This window comes from Coregonus lavaretus (assembly GCF_964263955.1).
Source record: "Coregonus lavaretus genome assembly, chromosome: 1".
Taxonomy (NCBI): Eukaryota; Metazoa; Chordata; class Actinopteri; order Salmoniformes; family Salmonidae; genus Coregonus; species Coregonus lavaretus.
In genome coordinates this window covers 83,317,749-83,330,093 of record NC_139988.1, presented here as the reverse complement: position 1 = coordinate 83,330,093, position 12,345 = coordinate 83,317,749, and the positions used below count along the sequence as shown (strand labels likewise).

General features: G+C 44.2%; 1 protein-coding gene across 1 annotated transcript in view; it reads left to right on the top strand.

Moving 5' to 3' along the window:
• The window catches only part of ccser2b (coiled-coil serine-rich protein 2b), a 118,262-nt gene extending 107,114 nt beyond the window's left edge, over positions 1-11,148 (top strand). The window contains exon 10 of the mRNA XM_084179025.1: positions 9,234-11,148. Coding sequence (XP_084035151.1) covers positions 9,234-9,779 — 546 coding nt within the window. The 3' untranslated portion in view covers positions 9,780-11,148. The remainder of the gene's footprint in view (positions 1-9,233) is intronic.
• Positions 11,149-12,345: the final 1,197 nt, after the last annotated feature.

The following is a 12,345-nucleotide window of genomic DNA, read 5'->3' as shown; positions in this document are numbered from 1 at the left end:
CCTGACTTGGTCACTGTGGATTCTTTCTCTGTTGTTTTCTACATGTCAGCATTGCAAGCCACTTTTGTAGTTTTCGAGCTGGCTGACATGTTGAAGGGCTCTTTCAATACTTGACCAGTAGAGCAGACTGGAGAGCCACAACCTGCCTTGGTAGTAATCTCTCTAGCACCAACTGGTATTGTCTAGCCTTGGCGTTTCATTAAAATAACTCAGAGAACTCTCAAAGTGCTCCAGTCTCCTCACTAGAGTCTTTAAAAGCAGTGAGAGCACAGTTACACCCACAATATGCTGAAAAATGGGTCAAGACCAAAAATAATGCAAAGAGAGAGAAACTCTCCACTAATTCATTCCGTTCTTGCCCTTTGATCTCTGTCTGTGGGACTTGGTAGACGCCTGCCGCCAAGGACTATGGGGGCAGTATCCCTCATCACAGGCCTAAAACTTGATTTGAAACTTCCCCAGCCTTTGTTTCCCCTCATCCCTCCCTCCATCCCCTCATCCCTCCCCCCATCCCCTCATCCCTCCCTCCATCCCCTCATCCCTCCCTCCATCCCCTCATCCCTCCCCCCATCCCCTCATCCCTCCCTCCATCCCCTCATCCCTCCCTCCATCCCCTCATCCCTCCCCCATCCCCTCATCCCTCCCCCCATCCCCTCATCCCTCCCTCCATCCCCTCATCCCTCCCCATCCCCTCATCCCTCCCTCCATCCCCTCATCCCTCCCTCCATCCCCTCATCCCTCCCTCCCTCCCTCCATCCCCTCATCCATCTCTCCATCCCCTCATCCATCCCTCTATCCCCTCATCATCCCTCCATCCCTGCCCCCAATCAGCCTCTCTCTCCCGTCACGCTCGGAAGAGCGTTAGGGCCTTGATCCCACACATTTCAATCGAGAGACACTCCACGCACATCTGCTAATGAGTGAAGAGCCCCCTTAGTAATTGAACTCAACAGTTGTTTTTTTAAATGCATTTTTTACATAACTGAGGGCGACTGTGCTACACTATGCGTGTGTGCGCACGCTCTATGCATGTTGTGAGTGTTTGTGTTCTGTTTTTGTGTTCCAGGTGTTTGTGCTGTGAGTGTATGTGATTGAAATCGAGCATCTGACGCAATTATGGGAGATTTTTATTTCTGGGTTTCCGAGATGAATGACGCACTGACAGCCTTCAATTATTGTCGACATCAGTTATCCTCTTCAGTTACTCTCTCTCTCTCTACTCCTCCTAAAAAGAGCTATGACATCACTCAACCAATGAGTTTCTGGGGGGAGATGTATGAGAAATGATACTAATGAGACTAGCGAAGTCTCCACCCCCCTTAACAGAAACTCTCAGCCAAAGCATTGTCCAAATGTTCCCTTCCAAAATTTGAAATTTCCTGCAAAATCAGAACAAAGGAAATAGAGGAACTAACAGCACAGGTAGATAGCAATAATAACTGTACTATATAAGCACATACGTTAGAGGAAAACAAAAATAACTAGAGGTGTAATTTATTACAAAAATAAAGTGAACAGGATGGAAAATTGTAAATGTATGAGACATTTCTTGAGTCTTCAACATAGAAATGAATTTACAGAAAATCATTACAAATTACGGAGTCATCCATGATTCACCAAATTATATTTTGAAAGGGGAATACAAATATTTAAAGCATGTTTTCTTTTCTGTCTCCTCCATCTCCACTGAATGATGTTAACTCTACGTTTTTTTCATAATAATAATAATAATAATAATAATAATAATAATGTAAAATTAACAAATGTACAGAAAGACCTGTGTGAAGGCCAACTTAGAGGAGGAACTTCTTGAGGCAATTAAATCCTTTCAGTCCAGAAAAACCCCAGGCCCTAATGGCAGAACAGTAGAGGTGTATCAAACATTATTTTTTGTTGTTCTGATCAGACAGGTTTTTTACATGGACGATATATTGGAGATAATATACTAACATGAATTGAAACAATAGAACAATAAGAAACATCAAAGAAACCAGGTTTTCATAGCAGATTTTGAAAAGGCTTTTGATAAAGTACGACTACAATGTATATGTAAATGTCTGGACTATTTTAATTTAGGTTAATATCTTATACAATGGGTTAAAGTTATATATAGCTACCATAGGTGTTAAATAGTTAATAATGGTTACATTCTCCGAAAATATTGAACTGTCAAGAGGAGTAAAACAAGGCTGTCCACTGTCTCCATATCCATTTGTTATGGCCATCGAAATGCTATTAAAATCAGAAGAACATCAAGCGGTTGGAAATCCAGGGTTAAAAAACAAAAGTGTAAATGTATGCCGTTGACTCATGTTTCTTCTTAAGTCCACAATCTGGATCCCTGCACAGTCTCATTGAAGATCTAAATCACTTCTCTAGCCTCTCTGGACTAAAACCATATTACATATTGGATCTTTAAAAGACAACTTTTACATTACCCTGCAGTTTACCAATAAAATGGTCTGATGGTGAAATAGACATACTTGGTATTCATATCCCTAAAGATATAAATGAACAAATTTCAATAGAAAGTTAGCAAAAATAGACAAGATCCTGCAACCATTGAGAGGTTAAATACCTGTCTATTTATTGACAAATCACACTGACTCTTTAGTCATATCACAGTTTACTTATCTGCTTACTCCAGACTAGTTTTTTAAATCATATGAGAAAAAAATATTACACTTTATTTGGAACCTAAGGTAGACAAAATTAAACATTCCTATTTATACTATAATGAATACGAGTTTGGGGAGCTGAAATTATTAAATATTAAAGCGTTAATCCTCTCACTAAAAGCTTCACTCATACATAAGTTATACTTACCCAAACTGGTTCTCCAGTAGATTACTAAGGCTCGTCCTTTGTTCAAAAATAGCCTTTTTGCCTTTATAAAGATTAATTGAAAATGAAGCTGTGTTCAAGGTATTGCCTTTTCTTTAACAAGCCATACAAAGCTGGTTACAATTTAAATGATATCCTCTAGAAAAGACAGAACAAATATTACATCCAATAATATGGTTAAACAAAAAATGTACTTATTGATTTTAAAAAAATATTTATGGAATAAATAAAGTATTATATTTATTAACGATATCATGAACAGGAAGGGTGGAGTTGTCAAACCTGCAGCTATTGAAAATACAGTGCATTCGGAAAGTATTCAGACCCCTTGACTTTTTCCACATTTTGTTACGTTACAGCCTTATTCTAAAATTGATTACATTGTTTTTTTTCTCATCAATCTACACAATACCTCACAATATGACGAAGCAAAAACAGGTTTTTAGACATTTTAGCAAATAAAAAATATATAAGACATTTACATAAGGATTCAGACCCTTTACTCAGTACTTTGTTGAAGCACCTTTGGCAGTGATTACAGCCTTGAGTCTTCTTGGGTATGACGCTACTAGCTTGGCACACTTGTATTTGGGGAGTTTCTCCCATTCTTCTCTGCAGATCCTCTCAAGTTCTGTCAGGTTGGATGTGGAGCGTCACTGCACAGCTATTTTCAGGTCTTACCAGAGATATTCTATCGGGTTAGAGTTCGGGCTCTGGCTGGGCCACTCAAGGACATTCAGAGACTTGTCCCGAAGCCACTCCAGCATTGTCTTGGCTGTGTGCTTAGGGTCATTGTCCTGTTGGAAGGTGAACCTTCACCCCAGTCTGAGGTCCTGAGCGCTCTGGAGCAGGTTTTCATCAAATCTCTCTGTACATTGCTCCATTCATCTTTCCCTAGATCCTGACTAGTCTCCCAGTCCCTGCCGCTGAAAAACATCCCCACAGCATGATGCTGCCACCACCATGCTTCACCGTAGGGATGGTGCCAGGTTTCCTCCTGACGTGACACTTGGCATTCAGGCCAAAGAGTTCAATCTTGGTTTCATCAGACCAGAGAATCTTGTTTCTCATGGTCTGAGAGTCCTTTAGGTGCCTTTTGGCAAACTCCAAGCAGGCTGTCATGTGCCTTTTACTGAGGAGTGGCTTCCATCTGACCACTCTACCATAAAGGCCTGATTTGGTGGTGGTGCAGAGAAGGTTTTCCTTCTGGAAGGTTCTCCCATCTCCACAGAGGAGACCAAGGCCCTTCTCCCCCGATTGCTCAGTTTGGACGGGCGGCCAGCTCTGGTTCCAAACTTCTTTCATTTAAGAATGATGGAAGCCACTTTGTTCTTGGGGACCTTCAATGCTGCAGACATTTTTTTGGTACCCTTCCCCAGATCTGTGCCTCAACACAATACTGTCTCGGAGCTCTACGGACAATTCCTTCGACCTCATAGCTGGGTTTTTGCTCTGACGTGCACTGTCAACTGTGGGTAGTGTGTGTAGATTGATAAAAAACAACATTTAATCCATTTTAGAATAAGGCTGTAACGTAACAAAATGTGGAAAAAGTGAAGGGGTCTGAATATTTTCCGAATGCACTGTATGTAACAAAAAGCTGTAAAAACAAAAATGTAAAACAAAGTAACTTTTGTCATCCGACGAGGGAAAATAAAGAGGGGTAGAGGGGCCAATAAAATCTGTAAATAAAAAAAACACCTTGCGAAATCGGGATTAGTACAAATGATCAAAGTTACTCGTTGATCTTCGTATCCCACAGTCTGTTGAGACTACGATGCCATCCTATGTTACCTGCGTCTGTCCACGAGAGATTAGTGCATCATTGAACACATCCATTGAACAGCACAGCACGTCTATTTTTGAACAGTACCTAACATGCCTGAGTGTGTATAGTACAGATGTACCAAACCTTCTTGTGTGTATGATACACATATACTGATGCCTGAGTGTGTATTAGAGTTGGGCCAATATATCATTAAGTAAATGGAATATCGTGATATTTTACATTGATGATATAGCGTGAAGTGCAAGACGATATATCGTGACTATACTCTATTTGAACTTTACAAATCCAAACTGTGCAGTTGGCTGTATCAATATGTTGAAAATGAAGTCTAAATGAATTAACTAAGCCTTATGTTTTCACCAAAATAAGATTATTTAATGAGAATGCAACTATAATATCATAAAGAAGGAGAAAAATGGCACAGTCTTGAATTATTTAGTCATTAACGGCGCAAAACATAACGTTATATATCGGATATCGCAATATTTGGAGTAGCATATCGTAGAAGAGGTCTCCCCAAATATCGCCCAGCCCTAGTGTGTATTGCATACACGTAACGAACATGAGTCTTTTTTGTGTAGAATGGATCTGTGAAAATCAATTGTTGCAGAATGGACTGGTGACCCTCCATCCATTCTGGTCTCCTGTTACTCTAACTTGAATCACTCTCTTCCTCTCTCTCTCTCTCTCTCTCTCTTCCTTGTTCTCTCTCTCTCTGCCTCTCCCACACTGCCGTTGGCAAGGAGTGGAACAGCTAGTGCATTACTTCAGAGATACGGCGTGGTACAGTACCCTTTCAGATTTCTCTCAACCCACCCCTCCTTCCTTTTCTCCGTTCCCTCCATCCTTCCCGTCTGCATGATGAGGAATGCCTGGTCCTGGTCTGATGATTCCCCCATCTATCCTGTGTCTGGTGTTGTTGTCCCTCCCTGGCGCAGTCCGACTCGGAACAGTCCATCTGTGTATGACAGGCTTCTTCTCGTAGTGTTTCCTGCATCGCCTGCACTCTGTTGACAATTCACATCTTCTTCCTCCAACACTCTTCATCCTCCACCTTCTGGCTCTCTCTCTCTCTGTCCTTGCATCCCTCCACCTTTCTACATTTTACTCTGTAGTTATTTAGCAGCTGCTTCTTTCCAGAGCGATTTATAACCCAGTAAGATTATTTAGGTACTCTGCTGTTTGGCTAAATATAGAGAGTGGCATCTACATCCAAGCATTTGAACAAATATACTGAACCAAAATATAAATGCAACATTTCAAAGATTTTACTGAGTTACAGTTCATATAAGGAAATCAGTCAATTGAAATAAATTCATTAGGCCTTAATCTATGGAATACAGAGGGAATACAGATATGCATCAGAAAACCAGTGAGTATCTGATGTGACCACCATTTGCCTCATGCAGCACGGCACATCTCCTTCACATAGAGTTGATCAGGCTGTTGATTGTGGCCTGTGGAATGTTGTCCCACTCCTTTTCAATGGCTGTGCGAAGTTGCTGGATATTGGCGGGAACTGGAATGTGCTGTCGTACACGTCGATCCAGAGCAGCCCAAACATGCTCACTGGGTGACATGCCTGGTGAGTATACAGGCCATGGAAAAACTGGGACATTTTCAGCTTCCAGGAATTGTGTACAGATCCTTGCGAAATGGGTGTGCTTTATCATGCTGAAACATGAGGTGATGGCGGCGGATGAATGGCACGACAATGGCCCTCAGGATCTCATCACGATATCTATGTGCATTCAAATTGCCATCAATAAAATGCAATTGTGTCCATTGTCTGTAGCTTATGCCTGCCCATACCATAACCCCACGCCACCATGGAGCACTCTGTTCACAACGTTGACATCAGCAAACCGCTCTTCCACACAACGCCATACACGTGGTCTGCAGTTGTGAGGCCGTTTGGACGTACTGCTAAATTCTTTAAAATGACGTTATGGTAGAGAATTAAACATTCAATTATCTGGCAACAGCTCTGTTGGACATTCCTGCAGTCAGCATGCCAATTTCATGAACACTTGAGACATCTCTGGCATTGTGTTGTGTGACAAAACTGCACATTTTAATGGCCTTTTGTCCCCAGCACAAGGTGCACCTGTGTAATGATCATGCTGTTTAATCAGCTTCTTGATATGCCACACCTGTCAGGTGGATTAATTATCTTGGTAAAGGAGAAATGCTCACTAACAGGAATGAAATAAAAATGTGTGCACAACATTTTAGATAAATAAACTTTTTGTGCATATGGAACATTTCTGGGATCTTTTATTTCAGCTCATGAAACATGGGACCAGCACTTTACATGTTGCGTTTATAGTTTTGTTCAGTGTACATTATTTCACCCATGTCTCGTCATCCGTCACAGCCTCCGTCAAGGTCTGAAAAATTGCATTTTCCTTTATCATCATTCTAATTAGTATTAAATTACTGTGTGCTCGTTGGAAATTTGCTTGTGGCTATCCATTGTTGTTATTAAAATGTGTTTGGAGTCAATTCAGACGTGCGAGAATTAAAATGAAATTATCAGAGCTGTGCAGTGTTTGGAGCATCAGCGATGGGGTGGCGAGGCGCTGAATGCAGAGAGAGAGAGAGAGAGATGGTGAATAGGCTGGATGGTCAGGGATCCCTGGATGGGGGGGGGGGGGGTGGACGAGGACGAGTGGAACACTCTGGATTTGGCAGTCGAGAGGTACTCTACATCCCCCCCACACACCCACACATGTGCTTCAGTGTCCCTGTCTGACTGTGGGGGGAAAGCAAGGTGAATCCCTCCTTGAAACACCTGCTGGGCTTTATAAACCAGACTCCCCTTCTCTCCTCCAGTGCTGTGTTGGGCTTCAGAAAGCCGTGTCACCTTTCATTAGCTACCGCTCCCTAATCCCCCGCGAGTTGTCATCCATTATTTATGAAGCCTCGTCCGGGGGTCAGAATCACCCCCTACCCTCCATCCTCAGGCATCATCCCCTCCATCGCAGACTTTGAAAAGTTCCCTGAAGGACCCGTGCCTGGCAGTCAGCCTGAAGTCTAGTAAAGTGGGCAGGGGGACACTTCACCTACCGACCCTGCAGTCTGAACCTGGCCTTGCAGGAACTGTCAGTCTGGACTCTGGAGGAAAGGGATGTTTTTCCTGTTGAAATAACCCCAGGGCCAACAGAGCAGCATTGACATTAAAGCCAGAGATCGGCCCAATGGATAACGTCAGGGGGAGTGTGGTGGTGTGTAGAAATGCTGCTTAGCACTGCCCCGGGGGAGAGGCTGGGGTGATGTGGTGTAGTACACATTGTGGCCAGCAGGTGCCAGTGTGGACTAGTGAATTCGTCTTCATATTCAAGGAATGGTGGTGATGAGAAAGGGGTTGATCTGGCGAAGCTTTGAGGCATCTGATCTGCTGAGGTGTCGAAGCGCAACGCTAGCCGTGTGAATGTTTCCATACACAGACCTCTGTGCAACGTATCAAAAACGATAACTGCACCTATGTGTATGGCTCCTCTTTCCCAGACTTCAGTGTAATGTAACTGAGAAATTCCAGGTACAATCTTGAACGCACCTGTATGCTTGCAGACTGTGTCAGATCTGTTCAGATCTCGATCTATTGTTAAACTAACCCGATAAACACCTCAAATATTGAAATGAAGTCCTCAACTTGCCTCGCCGTAGGGAATTGTTGCTGTTTCTGTAGGTATAAAAAATAAACATCTTCCTCCTGCACTGGCCAGCCTCCCACCTCCCTCCAAATAGACGAATCATCTGACAGAATAATTCCCTTTGAGTCAGCCAGCCTCAGTCTAACGCTTCCTCTCTCTCTCTTTTATCTCTCTCTCTCTTTCTCTCTCTTTCTCATAGTTTGATTGACTGACAGGTAGGCTTGTATGAAGCAGGGCCGCCACCATGTTCCCCATCCAACAAGCAGCGTTAAATGTTAATGAGCGGGCTGAAGTGGACCCCCCGACGCGCACACCCTAACCTTTCTCTAATTGAGGATGTGCTGGCATGCCGGGGAACTTTGTTACGCTGGCGCCTGGCGGCCAGAAACGGCCCGGGAGAGCTACTGTCATCCCATGTCTTCCTTATTTTCCAGCAGAGGAAAGCGACGTGTGACGTGGTGTGGTGGAGGGGAGCGAGTCGGCAGGCAGGAGGGCGGCTCTTTTGATGGGGCTGGTGACCTCTCCCACCCAGCCTCTGCAGTGGTACATCAGTGATAATAAGTGTAGAGAGAGATGACTACTGTACTGTAGCACGCAGCAGCACTGTGACAAGCCTGGCTGCAGACTCCAAAGAGTCCCCCAGAATCAAAGCTCTGACGGCGTTTCATGTGTTGAATGCGCCGCAATTTGTTTCTCGCTCTACAGTCATAAACAAAGGGAGAGGCGCTACAGTACACAGTGTCTAGCCTCGTGGGAATTGTAGGCTTGGTGTACGACTGTTAGGCGAAACAGACTGGACAAAATATTTAGGTTTCACAAGCCAAAGACCAGAAATTATTTAGAATTGGTTATTTTTGTTAGGATGGCGTACAATGGTTCATGCTGTAGGCTGTTTATATACAGTTTTAGATGCTTATCTGTATGTTGTTTCTTTCCTCCCCCAGCCTCAAATACTACAGCCTTCCAGGCCATGGCCCAACAGCGTGCAGCAACCCCAGCCCCAGGAAAGATTAACAAGCTCAGCCCACACCGAGGCCCCCAGTGAGCCCTCCTCCTCCAACCCTGGCTGTGGGGACTCGGCCAAAAGGATCCCTGCCCCTCGCCTCCCGCAGTCCCCCGGCTCTCTGAAAATAGCCTCCATCCCTAAGAGGCCACAGGAAGGCCCCACCACCACAACCACCACCCAGACGTCCATGGCAGGTTTCCCCAGGGTGGTGAGAGGAATCCAGTGTAGGAGCGGTCTCAGGCCGGGCTTCACAGCTCCACAGTCCAGGCTGAGGCAGCTCCCACCTCCCTTCAGAGGCCTGCCCTGCTACAGCACCGCGCCCCAGGCCTCTGCCTCCTTCCTGGGCCCTGCCCTGCCTGCCTTTCCCCAGACCAAAGCACCCAGACGGACTCCAGGCCTCAGAGAACCAGAGATTGGCGGGCTCAAGGCCAGAGGTCTAGTCCCTCCCAGCCTCTTACGACTCCCCAAGCCAAAGAGCCACTGACTGCTATCTCTCAAACATTGCCCTGTAGCAAGACCACTCAGCACCACCCTCTACCCACTCAAACCCAAAAGATCTGACTTCTTCTAAAGGCTTCCTGGCCTCCCCTCAGCAAGGTTACCGTGTCTACCCTGTAAGAAAGGAAGACTTGTAGGTTATATCCATTAATATATGACCACACAGACTATTTTATCTAGCTTGCAGCGCTTCCAATAAGACTCACTCAAGGCCGAAATAAAGTTTGCCCATGTTTCCGTGTACATTTGGTATATGTCTTAGACGAAGGCATCAAGCATAAAACTAAAATAGTTTTTTCCCCTCAAAACATGCTTCGGCACAATCTGTCAAATCAAATCAAATCGTGTCACATGCGTCGAATACAACAGGTATACGAATACAACCTTACCGTGAAATGCATACTTACAAGCCCTGTGCGGAGTGCAGACTAGATCAGTGAAATAGAGAGATTGTTTGTGTGAGATGATGTTTCAAAGTGGGAACTTGCAGGATGCTTGACATTTTATAGTCCCTCCAGAACTTTTACTCTCTGGCCAAAACATATCCCAAATTATGGTTCTGCTATGCGTAGGTACACCATCACTGCTTACATTGTGCATATATATTGTGTGATGACTGTGCAAGGACAACTGCATCTGGTCTTAATATAGCATTTAGAGGGTCCTAATACTTACTCCATTGACTTACAGAACCACTACATAATACCTGTATGTGGTTGTTGGGCTTAGGATAACTATTTACCTGATATGATCTCTGAACAGTGTCGTAGAAGGATGAAGACAATATTATAACATAGAAAAACAGTGAAACTGTTACAGGAACAGAGAATCCCTTTTGACTTTTAGAAATGCAGGTATTTTGGTTATATAGACTAGAGAATATAGTTACATCAAATATTGTCCCTATGGTTAGACTGGGGGGATTCTAACAGCTGTGTGATGTTCTAAAGTTTCCCTTGCCACTTTTCAGTATTACTTCTCTCTGGTTTCAAAACACCTTTATTCTTTCTGCCTTGTTTTTTTTGGTGCATTCTCAAAAGTAGCTGTAGCTACCACTGTCCCTTTCTGTCTACCGACAGTCAGTCTGTCTGTCTGTCTGTCTTTCTGTTGCAGTTGGTTTGAGACACAGGGAAAACAAAGAGATCCATCCAGAGGAGCCATCTTGTGCAGTTGGTGCTCTCACAGAGCTGTCTTTGTTCCCCCGTGATTCCATTATGAGAAGGTCTAGTTTGGTCTGTAGGAAGATGCCTCCCACACGCTACCGTAATGAGGCTGCAGAAAAGAAGAGCTCAGCTTCTCAGCCCAACTCCACAGTAGATGTGCTTCAGGACAGAGCCCTTAATAGAAGGGGACAGAAAGAAAGAAAGAAAGAAAGAAAGAAAGAAAGAAAGAAAGAATATCCTAGCATGAAACAAAATTGCTGGTATAGTGTGCAGGCTTGTGGTGACCATGTGGTTCCGTAATGGTGTCAAGTCGGTTCCAGTTGGCATGGTTACGCGGCCGAGTGGCACGGTAGAGTGGTGTGTTGATGTCAAGTGGTTGATGCACATGCTCAGTGTGTCCCTGTCGACAGCAGTATAACATCCACCCTCCATGTCTTCTACCTGAACCCCTATGTTATTGTTCACACCTTCTTCTCTCACTCCTTCCCCAAAGGGTCCCATTGAGTGTGTAACGGTGGACCAGAGTGGCAAGGAGGGTAGAGAGGGACACGACTCTCATTCCTCTTCTTCCAAGCCATAATGTCTAACTACTTCCTGGTCCGTCGCTATGTTTAGAGCTTTAAGTAGGAGCCTAATGGCCACCATTTATACCCTTGACGATCAGGTCCTTATTTCCCTTATGATGTCATAACTGACCTTTTGATCCCAAGTCTTCTGATTGGTTGGCGTACATTGTAGAATGCTCTGAGGGGAACAGCATCACCCAGTCAACAGTCTCAAAGATAAGATTGAGAATGCCTATTTCTGGAACTTCCTTTGGCCATTCTTCTTCCCCCACTAAAGCTTTTCTATGCAACACAGTTGTGCCCTACTCATGGAAGATAAGTCTCATTGGTACAGAGTCATGGACAATGTGCTGCTGGCCTCCATGGACCCCTCTCATTATGATCATATGTTAAGCCAGGTGTAAGGTGTACTTGATATCCCAAGCGCTTGTCTTGCTGCCACAAACGTCCTGAAGTATTTGTCTTCCCATTTCTAAATTATTGAAAGCCATGCCCCATAAAGGTAATGTACCCTTGTGTTATATTTGTCAAGTGTTCCGAAGTACATTCTGCAGCAGTCCTAGCCTGGTTCCAGATCTGCTTGGGCTTTTTCTGACTCCATTGCTGTCGTTGTCAAGCCAAACATGTTTGGCATGATGAGTGTGAAGGAGTTGGCATGCTGCACAAACAGACTGGCAACAGCAACCCCACAAAGTATGTATATGACCACTTCAACAGTCTCAGGACATTGAGCAATGTCACTGCAAATCAACTGTCCTATTTGGAATGCAAGGCTGCTTCCCATCCCATCCCATCCAGATAAGAACAAAATACTTGTTATACA